Source organism: Ranitomeya variabilis, chromosome 4 (genome assembly GCF_051348905.1).
Source record: "Ranitomeya variabilis isolate aRanVar5 chromosome 4, aRanVar5.hap1, whole genome shotgun sequence".
Taxonomy (NCBI): domain Eukaryota; kingdom Metazoa; phylum Chordata; class Amphibia; order Anura; family Dendrobatidae; genus Ranitomeya; species Ranitomeya variabilis.
Window position 1 is genome coordinate 750,685,438 of NC_135235.1, and position 22,925 is coordinate 750,708,362.

Below are 22,925 nucleotides of genomic sequence, written 5' to 3' on the forward strand. Positions count from 1 at the left end.
GTCGTACATGGGCGCTGTGTGGCCCTGTGGGGGGTCTCTAATAATGGCGGCACTTGCTCCCCTCTTACAGATCGCCTCTGTATATGGAACACTTCCTTCCAGACCTTACAGGATTGTAAGCAGTTCTCCCGGAAAACATGGCTGCAGGTAATGAGCAGATAGAGGGGGGTCCACTCTGCATGATGGGGGTTGTACCCTCCCACATATTGCACTCACACTGCTGCACTTTGCTTCCAGCTCTGGAGTCATGCCGGTAAGCTGTACATCCCGCACGCCGGCTCCCTGCTGGTGCTGCGCTTCTCCTGCGAGGCCTCCAGTCTGGCGTCTGCACTCGGCAAAGGCAAATCAGGTAACCGGTTCCAGGCCCAAAGCCTGAGGCTGCACCACTGAGACGGCCCCATGCATCACACGCACCGTTGTCCAGCGCTCTGCTTGCTGTATGTGAATAGGAGCGGCAATGTCCTTGCCTGTAAAGCCCCTTTGTTGTGGAGCAGTGACGGCTGCACGTGTTTCTTTGGGGAAACCATGAGACATAAATCCCTGGCCCCAGTATAAGGCAGCAGCCCGCTCTTATATATCAGCTGCCTTGTGGTGGTCCGCACTGTATGTAACCTCTGGTCTTCTGTCCTCAGCCCCGGGGGCCGTGTCCATAGTGAACTGGGAAGCACTGACTGGGACTACAGAGTCGCCTAAACCGGCCGCCAACACGAGAACGGTGAGTGATGATGTGAGCGCCCAGCACCATGGGTGCGGGGACGATCTACCCTGGACCAATCCGACTCACACAGCTGAGGGGCTGTTACAGTGTCAGGCTGGAGGCCATGAGAGAGTATTATTATTTATTGTTATAGCGCCATTTATTCCAAGAGTTGGGCTCAGCTGTGGTTTCTTTTCCTCCCCTCCAGCCCAGAGCAAAAAAGACCCCGAGCAGCGAGGAGGAGCCGGCTCCATCCTTGGAGGTCCTGCAGGTAGGAGCCGAGTGCTGGACGGAGCACCCCTTCTCTCACATCCTGATGGTCCGTTCCGTTTTCCACCTGTCACTCATCTGTCCACTTCTCAGACGGCCCCAGAGCAGCAGATCCCTTCCCTGGTGCAGCGGATCTGGGCGGTGACGGATCTGGCGCGGTTCCAGGAGGCCGTCAGCAGCGCCGCACAGAGGCTGGTCGCCCGCTGCAAGAACGAGCCCAGCTTCTACCCGCAGGGCGCCTTCATCAAACTGCTCGAGTCCGGCATGTTGTCCTACAGGTGCGCAGAACTGGGAGCGCAGCTCCGGATGTGGCGCAGTTCTCCGGATTCTGCCCCCGTCTCACCAGTCTCTGGTTTCTCTTACAGCTTGTGCCCCGGATTGTTGCCCCTGTGCCTGGAGAAGCAGGACCTCCGGGGGGCGCAGCTGTGCCTGGAGCAGCTGGTGGATGTCCCGGAGGGCGTCCTCTGCTCCTGCCTGAAGTCTTTCCTCAGGTCAGTGCTGCTCGGCCACCTGGGGCCTCTCGGCCACCTCTGGACGGTTATGTCTTCCGGTCACTGACATGAAGCCCGTGATTTCGGGCACCTTTATTTTCCAGTGTCGGTGAAGATGTCCTCAGTGCGGCCGTCCTCAGCACCCAGTCTGCGGCCCCGTACGTGCAGGAGAGCGGCCCCAGCCCGGCGTCGGCGGCCATGGACCCGGTCACCCAGAATGGCTGCAGCTCGCCCGTGGTGGAGGAGGACAGCGGTCACGTCCCCGTGAAGGTCCTCCCCAGAGCGGAGGCGCAGCGCTGCCCGGTCAGCCTGAGCCGCGCCGTCCTCCTGTATCCTTCTGTGCAAGCTGCGGGCCCGTCCTCCAGCGTTATTAACATGACTGTGGTTTCCAGTATTTTTTTTCCTTAATGCCTGTGCTCAGAAACTCTGTTCTCACCTCTCCGTTCAGCGAGCGCTTCCTCCTGCCGCACCTGAAGGACCTCACCTCCGAGCAAGTGATTGTACGTATGTGCGAGCGTCGGCCTGCGGGGGGCGCTGTGGTCACCCCCATAATAACGCACCTTCCCTTCCTCCGCAGCTCCTCCTGCGCTACCTCCAATACCTGTACCAGAAATGCAGCGAGAACCTGGAGCTGAGCCTGCCGGGGGAGGGGCGTCTGTCCGTCACACAGGTGAGACCCCCACTCTTAACCCCTTCATGCTGCACGCCTCCCCCAGGTGTAAGGGGTCGCTGATCCGTCCCGTTCCTTGCAGGTCCTGGACTGGATGAATCTGACCCTTGATGCCAACTTCACCGTCCTGGTTCTCCTGCCCAAAGCCAAATCCCTGCTGCGCTCCCTGCAGAAGTACGTGCGCTGCCAGGTGAGTGCCCGGCTGGTCACAGGGAGTAATGGGGGTCACGTGACGGCGCCCCCCGATGGACCATTGTGTGTTTTTCTCCTGTAGGTGAAGTTTTTCTCGGAGCTGAGCGCAATAGAGGGAAGTTTATCAGAACTGCAGAAGTTACAGAAGCCTCAGCGGGGACGCGGGCGCTACTGCATCGAGGTGCTGGAGCTTTACTGATGGCGCCCCCCGGAGGCTGCTGGCGAGGAGAAGGGCGCCTCCTACGTGTAATGTTTCTGTATGGACCCCCGTGTCTAGGGCTGTGAAAGGAGGACACTACTGTGCGATGACTGTGCGCTTTATCTGGAGATAAACATTTCTGCTCGGCCAGTCCGGACCCCTGTGGGGGGGAGGCAGCTGCTGGTCTGACATTTGGACCCCTGTGGGGTGGGTGGGGGTGTGTGGCGGTCGTCGGACCCCCGTATACAGTGACCACCTTTCTGCTGCGTTTATTAAAGCAGTGTTTCCTATCTGTTTTGTCTTCAGTCCTCTCTGCTCATCCAGGGCTGTCTGGTGCACTGACACAGGCTTACTACACAGCCCAAGCATCCAGGGGATCACGTGGCACTTGTAGTGCACCCGCAGCCCATGCTCCCCTGTAAAGTAGAAGCGGCCTCAAGGCCCACAGCCCCCCGGTGTGTCTGTGCCCCCATACTGAGCACAGGTGTGAATAACGGGCGTCAGTGCCTGCAGCGGTGGCCGGGGGTCTCCACACCTGTGGCCGGGGGTCTCCACACCTGAGCTTTATCACGTCTTGTCTGATGGCTAAAAGACCCCAACACACTGCCGTCAGGAGCACAACACCCCCTACTCTCCAGGTTTGGTGCCTTCCCCTCCATGTGCACCATGGGACTGGGATGTACCATGTGCTGCACAAGAGGGGGTACAACTAATGTGGTATTGGGGGCTGCACACGAGTTAGAACCGCCCCTGAATTCAGTGTGACCAGAAACGAGGGGCTCGTTACTAGAATTACCCCAGAAGGCGAGGGTACTGTGTGTCTGATAAGGCCCCCGATGTGTAAGCAGCTCGTGGAGTCCTCCGCCGGATTGTAACCTCATGTTTATTACTTCTATGGTGCCTCCATCATTACCTGTGGGTTGGGAGGCGTGGCCCCGAGTGACCAGGGCGGGGCTTACTAAGCACCTGCATCAGACTCCGCCCACAGGGTGCAGGTACCAGCTGCTGCCAACAGATGTCACCGTGCCTCACTCCAAGGCTCGGACATGTGACCGGAGGACATGGGGGAGGAGCCACAGCAAGAATAATCCCAGCAACCCCAGCGCGGGTTAATGAGCCATAGAATAAACTGCCGGAATCTACGGGGATTATTATATACAGCCGTAATCTACGGGGATTATTACATACAGACTGCTGTAATCTACGGGGATTATTATATACACACAGCCGTAATCTACGGGGATTATTATATACCGACCGCCGTAATCTACGGGGATTATTATATACAGACCGCCGTAATCTACGGGGATTATTATATACAGACCGCCGTAATCTACGGGGATTATTATATACAGACCGCCGTAATCTACGGGAATTATTATATACAGACCGCCGTAATCTACGGGGATTATGATATACAGACCGCCGTAATCTACGGGGATTATGATATACAGACCGCTGTAATCTACGGGGATTATTATATACAGACCGCCGTAATCTACGGGGATTATGATATACAGACCGCCGTAATCTACGGGGATTATTATATACAGACCGCTGTAATCTACGGGGATTATTCTATACAGACTGCTGTAATCTACGGGGATTATTATATACACACAGCCGTAATCTACGGGGATTATTATATACAGACCGCCGTAATCTACGGGGATTATTATATACCGACCGCCGTAATCTACGGGGATTATTATATACAGACCGCCGTAATCTACGGGGATTATTATATACAGACCGCCGTAATCTACGGGGATTATTATATACAGACCGCCGTAATCTACGGGGATTATTATATACAGACCGCCGTAATCTACGGGGATTATTATATACAGACCGCCGTAATCTACGGGGATTATTATATACAGACCGCCGTAATCTACGGGAATTATTATATACAGACCGCCGTAATCTACGGGGATTATGATATACAGACCGCCGTAATCTACGGGGATTATGATATACAGACCGCCGTAATCTACGGGGATTATTATATACAGACCGCCGTAATCTACGGGGATTATGATATACAGACCGCCGTAATCTACGGGGATTATTATATACAGACCGCTGTAATCTACGGGGATTATTCTATACAGACTGCCGTAATCTACGGGGATTATTATATACACACAGCCGTAATCTACGGGGATTATTATATACAGACCGCCGTAATCTACGGGGATTATTATATACCGACCGCCGTAATCTACGGGGATTATTATATACAGACCGCCGTAATCTACGGGGATTATTATATACAGACCGCCGTAATCTACGGGGATTATTATATACAGACCGCCGTAATCTACGGGAATTATTATATACAGACCGCCGTAATCTACGGGGATTATGATATACAGACCGCCGTAATCTACGGGGATTATGATATACAGACCGCCGTAATCTACGGGGATTATTATATACAGACCGCCGTAATCTACGGGGATTATGATATACAGACCGCCGTAATCTAAGGGGATTATTATATACAGACCGCTGTAATCTACGGGGATTATTATATTCAGACCGCTGTAATCTACGGGGATTATTATATACACACAGCCGTAATCTACGGGGATTATTATATACAGACCGCCGTAATCTACGGGGATTATTATATACAGACCGCCGTTATCTACGGGGATTATTATATACAGACCGCCGTTATCTACGGGGATTATTATATACAGACCGCCGTTATCTACGGGGATTATTATATACAGACCGCCGTTATCTACGGGGATTATTATATACAGACCGCCGTAATCTACGGGGATTATTATATACAGACCGCCGTAATCTACGGGGATTATTATATACAGACCGCCGTAATCTACGGGGATTATTATATACAGACCGCCGTAATCTACGGGGATTATGATATACAGACCGCCGTAATCTACGGGGATTATGATATACAGACCGCCGTAATCTACGGGGATTATTATATACAGACCGCCGTAATCTACGGGGATTATGATATACAGACCGCCGTAATCTACGGGGATTATTCTATACAGACCGCCGTAATCTACGGGGATTATTCTATACAGACCGCCGTAATCTACGCGGATTATGATATACAGACCGCCGTAATCTACGGGGATTATTATATACAGACCGCCGTAATCTACGGGGATTATTATATACAGACCGCCGTAATCTACGGGGATTATTATATACAGACCGCCGTAATCTACGGGGATTATTATATACAGACCGCCGTAATCTACGGGGATTATTATATACAGACCGCCGTAATCTACGGGGATTATGATATACAGCCGTAATCTACGGGGATTATTATATACAGACCGCCGTAATCTACGGGGATTATTATATACAGACCGCCGTAATCTACGGGGATTATTATATACAGCCGTAATCTACGGGGATTATTATATACACACAGCCGTAATCTACGGGGATTATTATATACAGACCGCTGTAATCTACGGGGATTATTATATACAGACCGCCGTAATCTATGGGGATTATTATATACAGACCGCTGTAATCTACGGGGATTATTATATACAGACCGCTGTAATCTACGGGGATTATTATATACACACCGCCGTAATCTACGGGGATTATTATATACACACCGCCGTAATCTACGGGGATTATTATATACACACCGCTGTAATCTACGGGGATTATTATATACACACAGCCGTAATCTACGGGGATTATTATATACCGACCGCCGTAATCTACGGGGATTATTATATACAGACCGCCGTAATCTACGGGGATTATTATATACACACAGCCGTAATCTACGGGGATTATTATATACCGACCGCCGTAATCTACGGGGATTATTATATACCGACCGCCGTAATCTACGGGGATTATTATATACAGACCGCCGTAATCTACGGGGATTATTATATACCGACCGCCGTAATCTACGGGGATTATTATATACACACAGCCGTAATCTACGGGGATTATTATATACCGACCGCCGTAATCTACGGGGATTATTATATACAGACCGCCGTAATCTACGGGGATTATTATATACCGACCGCCGTAATCTACGGGGATTATTATATACAGACCGCCGTAATCTACGGGGATTATTATATACAGACCGCCGTAATCTACGGGGATTATTATATACTGACCGCCGTAATCTACGGGGATTATTATATACAGACCGCCGTAATCTACGGGGATTATTATATACAGACCGCCGTAATCTACGGGGATTATTATATACAGACCGCCGTAATCTACGGGGATTATTATATACAGACCGCCGTAATCTACGGGGATTATTATATACACACAGCCGTAATCTACGGGGATTATTATATACAGACCGCTGTAATCTACGGGGATTATTATATACAGACCGCTGTAATCTATGGGGATTATTATATACAGACCTGTTATGATCCCAGTGGTTGAGGATCACAGGAAATACTAGCTAAGTTACTAAACATAGGACAAGCTCTAGGGAGGTGGTAACTGGACTGACCGCAAACCTGATCCTAACCAAACACACTAAAGGTAGCCGGTGAACGTGCTTAAAATCCTGGACGTCTCGACGCAGCCTGAGAAACTGACTACCCCTAGAGAGAAAGTAAGACCTCACTTGCCTCAAGAGAAATCACCCCAAAGAAATAGGAAGCCCCCAACAAATAATAACGGTGAGGTAAGGAGAAAACACACACGTAGAAATGAAAACAGATTCAGCAAATGAGGCCCGCTAATACTAGATAGCAGAAGACAGGCAGGGAACTGTGCGGTCAGTAAAAAAAACCCTACCAAAATATCCACGCTGAGAATACAAGAGCCCCCCACACCAAGTAATGGTGTGAGGGGAGAAACTCAGCCCCCCAGAGCTACCAGCAAGCAAGGAAATCACATATTAGCAAGCTGGACAAGAAACATATAGAACACTGATGATAAAAAAATGATCAAACGGAAACTTAGCTTCTCTTGAAGAGACTGGTAGCAAGGTAGTCAGAAGGAATCAGAATAGCACTGAATACATTGACAGCAGGCATAGACTGAGAGTCCAAGTGAGCTTAAATAGAAAACCAGCCCACAGATAACGAGACAGCTGATGCCAGTCACAAACCTGCAGAAAGACAGCACTCACACAGTACCACTTGTGACCACAAGAGGGAGCCCAGAAATAGAGTTCACAACAGTACCCCCCCCCCTTGAGGAGGGGTCACCGAACCCTCATCAAGACCCCCAGGGCGATCAGGATGAGCCGCATGGAAGGCACGGACCAAATCGGCCGCATGAACATCAGAGGCGACAACCCAGGAATTATCCTCCTGACCATAGCCTTTCCACTTAACCAAATACTGAAGCCTCCGTCTAGAAATACGAGAATCCAAGATCTTCTCCACCACGTACTCCAATTCGCCCTCGACCAGCACCGGAGCAGGAGGCTCAACAGAAGGAACCACAGGCACCACATACCTCCGCAACAAAGACCTATGGAACACATTATGAATGGCAAACGATGCTGGGAGGTCCAAACGAAAAGACACCGGGTTAAGGATTTCCAAAATCTTATAAGGACCGATGAAGCGAGGCTTGAATTTAGGAGAGGAAACCTTCATAGGAACATACCGAGAAGACAGCCATACCAAATCCCCAACACAAAGTCGGGGACCAACACCGCGGCGGTGGTTGGCAAAGCGCTGAGCCTTCTCCTGTGACAACCTCAAATTGTCCACCACATGGTTCCAAATCTGCTGCAACCTGTCCACCACAGAATCCACCCCCTGGCAGTCAGAAGGCTCAACCTGACCCGAGGAAAAACGAGGATAAAAACCAGAATTGCAGAAAAAAGGCGAAACCAAAGTAGCAGAACTAGCCCGATTATTAAGGGCAAACTCGGCCAATGGTAAAAAAGTAACCCAATCATCCTGATCAGCAGAAACAAAACATCTTAAATAAGTTTCCAACGTCTGATTAGTTCGCTCGGTTTGGCCATTCGTCTGAGGATGGAAGGCCGACGAAAAAGACAAATCAATGCCCATCTTAGCACAAAAGCTCCGCCAAAATCTGGACACAAACTGGGATCCTCTGTCCGACACAATGTTCTCCGGAATGCCATGCAAGCGAACCACATTCTGAAAAAATAGAGGAACCAAATCAGAGGAGGAAGGCAACTTAGGCAAGGGCACCAAATGGACCATTTTGGAAAAACGATCACACACCACCCAGATGACAGACATTCTCTGAGAGACTGGAAGATCCGAAATAAAATCCATGGAAATGTGCGTCCAAGGTCTCTTCGGGACAGGCAAAGGCAAAAGCAAACCGCTGGCACGAGAACAGCAAGGCTTAGCCCGAGCACAAATCCCACAAGACTGCACAAAGGAACGCACATCCCGCGACAAGGAAGGCCACCAGAAGGATCTAGCCACCAAATCTCTGGTACCAAAAATCCCAGGATGACCCGCCAAGACCGAAGAATGAACCTCGGAAATAACTCTGCTGGTCCATCTATCTGGGACAAACAGTCTCTCTGGTGGACAACGGTCAGGTCTATCCGCCTGAAATTTCTGCAGCACTCGTCGCATATCTGGGGAAATGGCAGACAAAATCACTCCCTCTCCGAGAATACCAGCCGGCTCAGAAACTCCCGGAGAGTCAGGCACAAAACTCCTAGAAAGTGCATCAGCTTTCACGTTCTTTGAACCAGGCAGGTACGAGACCACGAAATCGAAACGGGAGAAAAACAACGACCAACGAGCCTGTCTAGGATTCAGGCGCTTGGCAGACTCGAGGTAAATCAGATTTTTGTGATCAGTCAAAACCACCACATGATGCCTAGCTCCCTCGAGCCAATGTCGCCACTCCTCAAATGCCCACTTCATAGCCAACAACTCCCGATTACCAACATCATAATTCCGCTCGGCAGGCGAAAACTTTCTTGAAAAGAAAGCACATGGCTTCATGACCGAGCAATCCGAGCTTCTCTGCGACAAAACAGCCCCTGCTCCAATCTCAGAAGCATCAACCTCGACCTGGAAGGGGAGAGAGACATCTGGCTGACATAAGACTGGAGCTGAAGAAAACCGGTGCTTCAGCTCCCGAAAGGCCTCCACAGCCGCAGAGGACCAATTAGTCACATCAGAACCTTTCTTGGTCAAATCCGTCAAAGGTTTAACCACACCGGAAAAATTAGCGATGAAGCGACGGTAAAAATTAGCAAAACCCAAGAACTTCTGAAGACTCTTAACAGACGTGGGCTGAGTCCAGTCATGAATAGCCTGGACCTTGACTGGTAGAAGGAGAAAAAATAAAACCCAAAAAGGAGACCCTCTGTACTCCGAAGAGGCATTTTGAGCCCTTCACAAATAAAGCATTAGCACGCAGGACCTGAAACACCATCCTGACCTGCTTAACATGGGACTCCCAATCCTCAGAAAAGACCAAAATGTCATCCAGATACACAATCATAAATTTATCCAGATATTCTCGGAAGATGTCATGCATGAAGGACTGAAACACAGAAGGAGCATTAGAGAGTCCAAAAGGCATCACCAAGTACTCAAAATGGCCTTCGGGCGTATTAAATGCTGTTTTCCATTCATCTCCCTGCTTAATGCGCACAAGGTTATACGCACCACGGAGATCTATCTTGGTGAACCAACTGGCACCCTTAATCCGAGCAAACAGATCAGACAATAATGGCAAAGGATACTGAAATTTGACTGTGATTTTATTCAGAAGACGATAATCTATACAAGGTCTCAGAGAACCGTCCTTCTTGGCCACAAAAAAATATCCTGCACCAAGAGGGGAGGAGGACGGGCGAATATGTCCCTTCTCCAAAGACTCCTTTATATAATTCCGCATCGCGGCATGCTCTTGTATAGACAAATTAAAAAGTCGTCCCTTAGGGAACTTACTACCAGGAATTAAATTTATAGCACAGTCACAATCCCTATGAGGGGGCAGGGCACCGGATCTGGGCTCATCAAATACATCCTGGTAGTCAGACAAAAACTCAGGGACCTCAGAAGGAGTGGAAGAAGCAATAGACACCAACGGAGTATCGCCATGAATTCCCTGACAACCCCAACTAGACACAGACATAGCTTTCCAATCTAAAACTGGATTATGAGCCTGCAGCCATGGCAGACCCAAAACTACAACATCATGCAGATTATGCAGCACAAGAAAGCGAATCACCTCCTGATGTACGGGAGTCATGCACATGGTCATTTGCGTCCAATACTGAGGTTTATTCTCAGCCAATGGCGTAGCATCAATTCCCCTCAGAGGAATAGGAAATTCCAAAGGCTCCAGGACAAAACCACAGCGCCTGGCAAACGACAAATCCATCAGATTCAGGGCAGCACCCGAATCCACAAAAGCCATAACCGGGTAGGACGACAAAGAACAAATCAAAGTAACAGACAAAATAAATTTAGGCTGTATAGTACCAATGGTGACAGGTTTAGCGACCTTTTTTTAAGCGTTTAGAGCATGCTGAGATAGCATGAGTAGAATCACCACAGTAAAAGCACAACCCATTTTGACGTCTATGACTTTGTCGCTCAATTCTGGTCAGAATTCTGTCACATTGCATAGACTTAGGTCTCTGCTCAGAAAACACCGCCAGATGGTGCGCAGATTTGCGCTCCCGCAAACGCCGATCAACCTGAATGGCTAAAGCCATAGAATCACTCAGACTTGTAGGGGTGGGAAACCCCACCATAACATTCTTAACGGCCTCAGAAAGACCTTCTCTGAAATTTGCAGCCAGGGCACACTCATTCCATTGAGTAAGCACTGACCATTTCCGAAATTTTTGACAATACACCTCTGCTTCATCCTGCCCTTGAGAGAGAGCCAGTAAGGCCCTTTCTGCCTGGTTCTCAAGATTAGGTTCCTCATAAAGTAATCCAAGCGCCAGAAAAAATGCATCTACATTAAGCAATGCAGGATCTCCTGGCGCCAGGGAGAAAGCCCAATCTTGGGGGTCGCCACGCAACAAGGAGATAACAATTTTAACTTGCTGAGCGGAATCACCAGAGGAACGAGGTCTCAGAGATAGAAATAACTTACAATTATTCTTAAAATTCAGAAACCTAGATCTATCTCCAGAAAACAACTCAGGAATAGGTATTTTAGACTCTGACATAGGGCTATGAATAACAAAATCCTGACACACTAGAAGTCAGAGTCTGAACATTCATGTCTGCAGCTGAGCTCAAAACCACCCAGAGTTCAAGGGGATGAGAGAAGCTGGACAGACTGCAGCAAAGGGAGAGGAAAAAAAAAAAATTGTACTCAGGACTTCTCTTATCCCACTTCTGCGATACATTAAACACTTTTAGGCCTGCTATACTGTTATGATCCTTAGTGGCTGAGGATCACAGAAAGTACTAGCTAAGTTACTAAACATTGACACGAGCTCTAGGGAGGTGGTAACTGGACTGACCGCAAATCTGATCCTAACCAACACACTAAAGGTAGCCGGTGAACGTGCCTAAAATCCTGGACGTCTCGACGCAGCCTGAGAAACTATCTACACCTGGAGGGAAAGTAAGACCTCACTTGCCTCAAGAGAAATCACACTGTCATGATCTCTGCAAGCAGAGATCATAGCAAGCCTATAGAGGGACAAGCTCTCGGAAGATGGAACTATACTGACCATGAACTAAGCCTGCCGCGCAACTAGAAATAGCCAGGTAGCATTTCCTATTTATTGCTAGATGCCCAGCTCTGGCCTAAGACCTAAATAGCTAGCAGAGGGAAATATAAGACCTGGCTCACCTCTAGAGAAATATTCCAAAGAAGACAGTAGCCCCCCACATATAATGACGGTGAGTTCAGATGAAACAACAAACGCAGCAGGAAAATAGTCTTAGCAAATTTGAGGTCCGCTTACTAGATAGCAGAAGACAGATAGTATACTTTCATGGTCAGCAGAAAAACACTAACAAAACACCATCCAGAGATTACCTTAAACTCTGGCATTAACTCATAACACCAGAGTAGCAATCCCTGATCAACGAGAGCTTTCCAGACACAGAAACAAAACTTCAGCTGTGAACTGGAACAAATAGGCAAACGAAACATGGACAAAAGTCCAACTTATCTAGTAGTTGTCAGAAGCAGGAACAAGCACTGAGAGGCATCAGATAACATTGTTGACCGGCAAGAAACCACCAGAGAAATGAGCTTAAATAGCGACACCCACTACTGATGGAACCAGGTGAAACAGGAAAGAGGATGACAAGTCCAATTCCACAAGCGGCCACCGGGGGAGCCCAGAATCCAAATTCACAACAGTACCCCCCCCTCAAGGAGGGGGCACCGAACCCTCACCAGATCCACCAGGGCGACCAGGATGAGCCCTATGGAAGGCACGAACAAGATCAGAAGCATGAACATCAGATGCATTGACCCAAGAATTATCCTCCTGGCCGTAACCCTTCCAGTTGACCAGATACTGGAGTCTCCGTCTGGAAACACGAGAGTCCAAAATTTTCTCCACAACGTACTCCAACTCACCCTCAACCAACACCGGAGCAGGAGGCTCAACTGAAGGTACAACAGGCACCTCATACCTGCGCAATAACGACCGATGAAAAACGTTATGAATGGAAAAGGACGCAGGGAGGTCCAAACGGAAAGAAACAGGATTAAGAATCTCCAATATTCTATAAGGGCCGATGAACCGAGGTTTAAACTTAGGAGAAGAGACCCTCATAGGGACAAAACGAGAAGACAACCACACCAAATCTCCAACACAAAGCCGAGAACCAACACGACGATGACAGTTGGCAAAACGCTGAGTCTTCTCCTGGGACAACTTCAAATTGTCCATAACCTGCCCCCAGATGTGATGCAATCTCTCCACCACCGCATCCACTCCAGGACAATCCGAGGATTCCACCTGACCGGAGGAAAATCGAGGGTGAAACCCCGAATTACAGAAAAACGGGGACACCAAGGTGGAAGAGCTGGCCCGATTATTGAGGGCGAACTCTGCCAATGGCAAAAAAGCAACCCAATCATCCTGGTCAGCAGAGACAAAACACCTCAGATATGTCTCCAGGGTCTGATTAGTCCGCTCGGTCTGGCCATTAGTCTGAGGGTGAAAAGCAGATGAAAAAGACAAATCTATGCCCATCCTAGCACAGAATGCCCGCCAAAATCTAGACACAAATTGGGTACCTCTGTCAGAAACAATATTCTCAGGAATACCGTGCAATCGGACAACATTCTGAAAAAACAGAGGAACCAACTCAGAAGAAGAAGGCAACTTGGGCAGAGGAACCAAATGGACCATTTTAGAGAAACGGTCACAGACCACCCAGATGACAGACATCTTCTGGGAAACAGGCAGATCTGAAATAAAATCCATCGAGATGTGTGTCCAAGGCCTCTTAGGAATAGGCAAGGGCAACAGCAGTCCGCTAGCCCGAGAACTACAAGACTTGGCCCGAGCACAAATGTCACATGACTGCACAAAGACTCGCACATCTCGTGACAGGGAAGGCCACCAGAAGGATCTTGCCACCAAATCCCTGGTACCAAAAATTCCGGGATGACCTGCCAATGTAGAAGAATGTACCTCAGAGATGACTCTACTGGTCCAATCATCCGGAACAAACAGTCTATCAGGCGGACAACGATCCGGTCTATCCGCCTGAAACTCTTGCAAGGACCGCCGCAGATCAGGAGAAACGGCCGACAAAATTACTCCCTCCCTAAGGATACCTGTGGGTTCAGTATTACCAGGAGAGTCCGGGTCAAAACTCCTAGAAAGGGCATCTGCCTTAACATTCTTAGAACCCGGTAGGTATGACACCACAAAATTAAAGCGAGAAAAAAATAAAGACCAGCGCGCCTGTCTAGGATTCAGGCGCCTGGCAGTCTCAAGATAAATCAAATTTTTGTGGTCAGTCAATACCACCACCTGATGCTTAGCCCCCTCTAGCCAATGGCGCCACTCCTCAAACGCCCACTTCATGGCCAAAAGCTCCCTATTCCCAACATCATAATTCCGCTCTGCGGGCGAAAATTTGCGAGAAAAGAAGGCACAAGGTCTAATGACGGAGCAGTCGGAACCTTTCTGCGACAACACTGCCCCAGCTCCGATCTCCGAAGCGTCAACCTCAACCTGAAAAGGCAGATTCACATCAGGCTGACGTAACACAGGGGCAGAGGCAAAACGGTGCTTAAGCTCCTGAAAGGCCTCTACAGCATGAGGGGACCAATTAGCAACATCAGCGCCATGTCTGGTCAAATCAGTCAGTGGTTTAACGACATCCGAAAAACCAGCAATAAATCGGCGGTAAAAGTTGGCAAAGCCCAAAAATCTCTGAAGACCCTTAAGAGAGGAGGGCTGAGTCCAGTCACAAATAGCTTGCACCTTGACGGGATCCATCTCAATGGAAGAGGGAGAAAAAATATACCCCAAAAAGGAAATTTTCTGGACCCCAAAAACGCACTTAGACCCCTTCACACATAAAGAATTAGACCGCAGAACCTGAAAAACTCTCCTGACCTGCTGGACATGAGAGTCCCAGTCATCAGAAAAAATCAGAATATCATCCAGATATATTATCATAAATTTATCCAGAAAATCGCGGAAAATATCATGCATAAAAGACTGGAAAACTGAAGGGGCATTAGAAAGACCAAAAGGCATGACCAAATACTCAAAGTGGCCCTCGGGCGTATTAAATGCGGTCTTCCACTCATCCCCCTGCCTGATCCGCACCAAATTATACGCCCCACGAAGATCAATTTTAGAGAACCACTTAGCACCCTCTATACGAGCAAACAAATCAGTAAGCAATGGCAATGGGTATTGGTACTTAACAGTGATCTTATTCAGAAGCCGATAATCAATACATGGTCTCAAAGAGCCGTCCTTTTTTGAGACAAAGAAAAACCCAGCTCCCAAGGGAGAAGAAGATGGACGAATATGTCCCTTTTCCAAAGACTCCTTTATATATTCCCGCATAGCAGCATGTTCCGGCACGGACAAATTAAACAAACGACCCTTTGGATATTTACAACCCGGTATCAAATCTATGGCGCAATCGCACTCACGGTGCGGAGGTAACGACCCAAGCTTGGGTTCGTCAAAGACGTCTTGATAATCAGAGAGGAACTCAGGGACTTCAGAGGGAATGGACGACGAAATAGAAACCAAAGGTAAGTCCCCATGAATACCCTTACATCCCCAGCTCAACACAGACATTGCTCTCCAGTCCAAGACTGGATTGTGAGACTGCAACCATGGCAATCCCAGTACCAAATCGTCATGTAAATTATACAGCACCAGGAAACGAATAATCTCCTGGTGATCCGGATTGATACGCATGGTTACTTGTGTCCAGTATTGTGGTTTATTATTAGCCAATGGGGTGGAGTCAATCCCCTTCAGAGGAATAAGAGTCTCCAAAGGCTCTAAATCAAAACCACAACGATTGGCAAAGGACCAATCCATAAGACTCAGAGCGGCGCCAGAGTCAACATAGGCGTCCGTGGCAATGGATGACAAAGAGCAAATCAGGGTTACAGACAAAATAAACTTAGACTGAATGGTGCCAATGGAAACAGACTTATCAAGCTTCTTTGTACGCCTAGAGCATGCTGATATAACATGAGTAGAATCCCCACAATAGAAGCACAATCCATTCTTCCGTCTAAAATTCTGTCGCTCGCTCCTGGACAGAATTCTATCACACTGCATACTTTCTGGCGTCTTTTCCATAGACACCGCCAGATGGTGCACCGGTTTGCGCTCCCGCAGACGCCTGTCAATCTGAATAGCCATTGTCATGGACTCATTCAGACCTGCAGGCACAGGGAACCCCACCATAACATCCTTAACGGCATCAGAGAGACCTTCTCTGAAAGTTGCCGCCAAGGCGCACTCATTCCACTGAGTAAGCACAGACCATTTACGGAATTTTTGGCAGTAAACCTCAGCTTCGTCTTGCCCCTGAGATAGTGCCATCAAAGTTTTTTCTGCCTGAAGTTCCAAATGAGGTTCCTCATAAAGCAAGCCCAAGGCCAGAAAAAACGCATCCACATCGCGTAACGCAGGATCCCCTGCTGGCAATGAGAAGGCCCAATCTTGAGGGTCACCCCTGAGCAAGGAAATCACAATCCTAACCTGCTGAGCAGGGTCTCCAGCTGAACGAGACTTCAGGGACAAATAAAGCTTACAATTATTTCGGAAATTCTGGAAGCTAGCTCTATTCCCTGTGAAGAACTCCGGCAAAGGAATTCTCGGCTCAGATACTGGAGCATGTACCACAAAATCTTGTAAATTTTGTACTTTCGTGATGAGATTATTCAAACCCGCAGTTACACTCTGAAGATCCATTATTGTCAGGTGCACACAGAGCCATACAGAGATTAGGAGGAGAGAGAGAGAAAAGACTGCAGCAAGGCAGACTGGAGGGAAAAAAAAAAAAAAAAAAAAAAAAAAAAAAAATTCCAGCAGACTTCTTATAACTCTCCTTTCTCAACCTGGGTCTTTAACACTTTATTGGCCGGTCAAACTGTCATGATCTCTGCAAGCAGAGATCATAGCAAGCCTATAGAGGGACAAGCTCTCGGAAGATGGAACTATACTGACCATGAACTAAGCCTGCCGCGCAACTAGAAATAGCCAGGTAGCATTTCCTATTTATTGCTAGATGCCCAGCTCTGGCCTAAGACCTAAATAGCTAGCAGAGGGAAATATAAGACCTGGCTCACCTCTAGAGAAATATTCCAAAGAAGACAGTAGCCCCCCACATATAATGACGGTGAGTTCAGATGAAACAACAAACGCAGCAGGAAAATAGTCTTAGCAAATTTGAGGTCCGCTTACTAGATAGCAGAAGACAGATAGTATACTTTCATGGTCAGCAGAAAAACACTAACAAAACACCATCCAGAGATTACCTTAAACTCTGGCATTAACTCATAACACCAGAGTAGCAATCCCTGATCAACGAGAGCTTTCCAGACACAGAAACAAAACTTCAGCTGTGAACTGGAACAAATAGGCAAACGAAACATGGACAAAAGTCCAACTTATCTAGTAGTTGTCAGAAGCAGGAACAAGCACTGAGAGGCATCAGATAACATTGTTGACCGGCAAGAAACCACCAGAGAAATGAGCTTAAATAGCGACACCCACTACTGATGGAACCAGGTGAAACAGGAAAGAGGATGACAAGTCCAATTCCACAAGCGGCCACCGGGGGAGCCCAGAATCCAAATTCACAACATCACCCCAAAGATATAGGAAGCCCCCAACAAATAATAACGGTGAGGTAAGGGGAAAATACAAACGTAGAAATGAAACAGGTTAAGCAAATGAGGCCCACTAATACTAGATAGCAGAAGACAGGCAGGGAACTGTGCGGTCAGTAAAAAACCCTATGCAAAATATCCACGCTGAGAAATCAAGAACCCCCACACCAACTAACGGTGTGGGGGGAGAAACTCAGCCCCCCAGAGCTACCAGCAAGCTGGGAAATCACATATTAGCAAGCTGGACAAGAAACATATAGAACACTGATGATCAAAAAATGAACAAAACGGAAACTTAGCTTCTCTTGAAGAGACTGGGAGCAAGGTAGTCAGAAGGAATCAGAATAGCACTGAATACATTGACAGCAGGCATAGACTGAGAGTCCAAGTGAGCTTAAATAGAAAACCAGCCCACAGATAACGAGACAGCTGATGCCAGTCACAAACCTGCAGAAAGACAGCACTCACACAGTACCACTTGTGACCACAAGAGGGAGCCCAGAAATAGAGTTCACAACACAGACCACTGTTATCTACGGGGATTATTATATACACACAGCTGTAATCTACGGGGATTATTATATACACACAGCTGTAATCTACGGGGATTATTATATACACACAGCTGTAATCTACGGGGATTATTATATACAGACCGCTGTAATCTACAGGGATTATTATATACAGACCGCTGTAATCTACGGGGATTATTATATACAGACCGCTGTAATCTACGGGAATTATTATATACAGACCGCCGTAATCTACGGGAATTATTATATACAGACCGCCGTAATCTACGGGGATTATTATATACAGACCGCCATAATCTACGGGGATTATTATATACAGACCGCCATAATCTACGGGGATTATTATATACAGACCGCCGTAATCTACGGGGATTATTATATACAGACCGCCATAATCTACGGGGATTATTATATACAGACCGCCATAATCTACGGGGATTATTATATACAGACCTCTGTAATCTACGGGGATTATTATATACAGACTGCTGTAATCTACGGGGATTATTATATACAGACCGCTGTAATCTACGGGGATTATTATATACAGACCGCTGTTATCTACGGGGATTATTATATACCGCTGTAATCTACGGGGATTATTATATACCGCCATAATCTACGGGGATTATTATATACAGACCGCTGTAATCTACGGGGATTATTATATACAGACCACCGTAATCTACGGGAATTATTATATACAGACCGCTGTAATCTACGGGGATTATTATATACAGACCGCCATAATCTACGGGAATTATTATATACAGACCGCTGTAATCTACGGGGATTATTATATACAGACCGCTGTTATCTACAGGGATTATTATATACAGACCGCCATAATCTACGGGAATTATTATATACAGACCGCCATAATCTACGGGGATTATTATATACAGACCGCTGTAATCTACGGGGATTATTATATACAGACCGCCGTAATCTACGGGGATTATTATATACAGACCGCCGTAATCTACGGGGATTATTATATACAGACCGCCATAATCTACGGGAATTATTATATACAGACCGCCGTAATCTACGGGGATTATTATATACAGACCGCTGTAATCTACGGGGATTATTATATACAGACCGCCGTAATCTACGGGGATTATTATATACACACAGCCATAATCTACGGGGATTATTATATACAGACCGCTGTAATCTACGGGGATTATTATATACAGACCGCTGTAATCTACGGGGATTATTATATACAGACCGCCATAATCTACGGGGATTATTATATACAGACCGCCATAATCTACGGGGATTATTATATACAGACCTCTGTAATCTACGGGGATTATTATATACAGACTGCTGTAATCTACGGGGATTATTATATACAGACCGCTGTAATCTACGGGGATTATTATATACAGACCGCTGTTATCTACGGGGATTATTATATACCGCTGTAATCTACGGGGATTATTATATACCGCCATAATCTACGGGGATTATTATATACAGACCGCTGTAATCTACGGGGATTATTATATACAGACCGCTGTTATCTACAGGGATTATTATATACAGACCGCCATAATCTACGGGAATTATTATATACAGACCGCCATAATCTACGGGGATTATTATATACAGACCGCTGTAATCTACGGGGATTATTATATACAGACCGCCGTAATCTACGGGGATTATTATATACAGACCGCCGTAATCTACGGGGATTATTATATACAGACCGCCATAATCTACGGGAATTATTATATACAGACCGCCGTAATCTACGGGGATTATTATATACAGACCGCTGTAATCTACGGGGATTATTATATACAGACCGCCGTAATCTACGGGGATTATTATATACACACAGCCATAATCTACGGGGATTATTATATACAGACCGCTGTAATCTACGGGGATTATTATATACAGACCGCTGTAATCTACGGGGATTATTATATACAGACCGCCGTAATCTACGGGGATTATTATATACAGACCGCTGTAATCTACGGGGATTATTATATACAGCTGTAATCTACGGGGATTATTATATACAGACCGCCGTAATCTACGGGGATTATTATATACAGACCGCTGTAATCTACGGGGATTATTATATACAGACCGCCGTAATCTACGGGGATTATTATATACACACAGCCATAATCTACGGGGATTATTATATACAGACCGCTGTAATCTACGGGGATTATTATATACAGACCGCTGTAATCTACGGGGATTATTATATACAGACCGCTGTAATCTACGGGGATTATTATATACAGACCGCCGTAATCTACGGGGATTATTATATACACACAGCCATAATCTACGGGGATTATTATATACAGACCGCTGTAATCTACGGGGATTATTATATACAGACCGCTGTAATCTACGGGGATTATTATATACAGACCGCCGTAATCTACGGGGATTATTATATACAGACCGCTGTAATCTACGGGGATTATTATATACAGCTGTAATCTACGGGGATTATTATATACAGACCGCCGTAATCTACGGGGATTATTATATACAGACCGCCATAATCTACGGGGATTATTATATACAGACCGCCATAATCTACGGGGATTATTATATACAGACCGCCGTAATCTACGGGGATTATTATATACAGACCGCCATAATCTACGGGGATTATTATATACACACACAGCTGTATCCACATTTGGGGGTCCCCCGGTGATACCATTAGTCACATTTGGGGGTCCCCGGGTGATACCATTGGTCACAGATTTGGGGGTCCCCGGGTGATACCATTAGTCACACATTTGGGGGTCCCCGGGGGATACCATTAGTCACACATTTGGGGGTCCCCGGGGGATACCATTAGTCACACATTTGGGGGTCCCCGGTGATACCATTAGTCACACATTTGGGGGTCCCCGGGTGATACCATTAGTCACACATTTGGGGGTCCCCGGGGGATACCATTAGTCACACATTTGGGGGTCCCCGGTGATACCATTAGTCACACATTTGGGGGTCCCCGGGTGATACCATTAGTCACACATTTGGGGGTCCCCGGTGATACCATTAGTCACACATTTGGGGGTCCCCGGGAGATACCATTAGTCACACATTTGGGGGTCCCCGGGTGATACCATTAGTCACACATTTGGGGGTCCCCGGGGGATACCATTAGTCACACATTTGGGGGTCCCCGGGTGATACCATTAGTCACACATTTGGGGGTCCCCGGGGGATACCATTAGTCACACATTTGGGGGTCCCCGGGTGATACCATTAGTCACACATTTGGGGGTCCCCGGGGGATACCATTAGTCACACATTTGGGGGTCCCCGGGGGATACCATTAGTCACATTTGGGGGTCCCCGGGTGATACCATTAGTCACACATTTGGGGGTCCCCGGGGGATACCATTAGTCACACATTTGGGGGTCCCCGGGGGATACCATTAGTCACACATTTGGGGGTCCCCGGGTGATACCATTAGTCACACATTTGGGGGTCCCCGGTGATACCATTAGTCACACATTTGGGGGTCCCCGGGTGATACCATTAGTCACACATTTGGGGGTCCCCGGGGGATACCATTAGTCACACATTTGGGGGTCCCCGGGGGATACCATTAGTCACATTTGGGGGACCCCGGGGGATACCATTAGTCACACATTTGGGGGTCCCCGGGGGATACCATTAGTCACACATTTGGGGGTCCCCGGGGGATACCATTAGTCACACATTTGGGGGTCCCCGGGGGATACCATTAGTCACACATTTGGGGGTCCCCGGGTGATACCATTAGTCACACATTTGGGGGTCCCCGGTGATACCATTAGTCACACATTTGGGGGTCCCCGGGGGATACCATTAGTCACATTTGGGGGTCCCCGGGTGATACCATTAGTCACACATTTGGGGGTCCCCGGGGGATACCATTAGTCACACATTTGGGGGTCCCCGGGGGATACCATTAGTCACACATTTGGGGGTCCCCGGGGGATACCATTAGTCACACATTTGGGGGTCCCCGGGGGATACCATTAGTCACATTTGGGGGACCCCGGGGGATACCATTAGTCACACATTTGGGGGTCCCCGGGTGATACCATTAGTCACACATTTGGGGGTCCCGGGTGATACCATTGGTCACACATTTGGGGGTCCCCGGTGATAACATTAGTCACACATTTGGGGGTCCCCGGGTGATACCATTAGTCACACATTTGGGGGTCCCGGGTGATACCATTGGTCACACATTTGGGGGTCCCCGGGTGATACCATTAGTCACACATTTGGGGGTCCCCGGGGGATACCATTAGTCACACATTTGGGGGTCCCCGGGGGATACCATTAGTCACACATTTGGGGGTCCCCGGGGGATACCATTAGTCACACATTTGGGGGTCCCCGGGTGATACCATTAGTCACACATTTGGGGGTCCCCGGGGGATACCATTAGTCACACATTTGGGGGTCCCCGGGTGATACCATTAGTCACACCTTTGGGGGTCCCCGGGGGATACCATTGGTCACACATTTGGGGGTCCCCGGATTATCACTACTCCTCAGTGGAGCTGCAGTTCCAGCGCTGCCGCC

The 22,925-nt window shown here is 47.7% G+C and overlaps 1 protein-coding gene across 1 annotated transcript in view; it reads left to right on the plus strand.

Moving 5' to 3' along the window:
- NOL11 (nucleolar protein 11) overlaps positions 1 to 2,811 on the plus strand; it is a 6,918-nt gene extending 4,107 nt beyond the window's left edge. The window contains exons 8-18 of the mRNA XM_077254698.1: positions 71 to 147; positions 238 to 349; positions 633 to 715; positions 906 to 968; positions 1,061 to 1,245; positions 1,333 to 1,458; positions 1,563 to 1,787; positions 1,880 to 1,958; positions 2,036 to 2,128; positions 2,211 to 2,318; positions 2,403 to 2,811. Coding sequence (XP_077110813.1) covers positions 71 to 147; positions 238 to 349; positions 633 to 715; positions 906 to 968; positions 1,061 to 1,245; positions 1,333 to 1,458; positions 1,563 to 1,787; positions 1,880 to 1,958; positions 2,036 to 2,128; positions 2,211 to 2,318; positions 2,403 to 2,519 — 1,268 coding nt within the window. The 3' untranslated portion in view covers positions 2,520 to 2,811. The remainder of the gene's footprint in view (positions 1 to 70; positions 148 to 237; positions 350 to 632; positions 716 to 905; positions 969 to 1,060; positions 1,246 to 1,332; positions 1,459 to 1,562; positions 1,788 to 1,879; positions 1,959 to 2,035; positions 2,129 to 2,210; positions 2,319 to 2,402) is intronic.
- Positions 2,812 to 22,925: the final 20,114 nt, after the last annotated feature.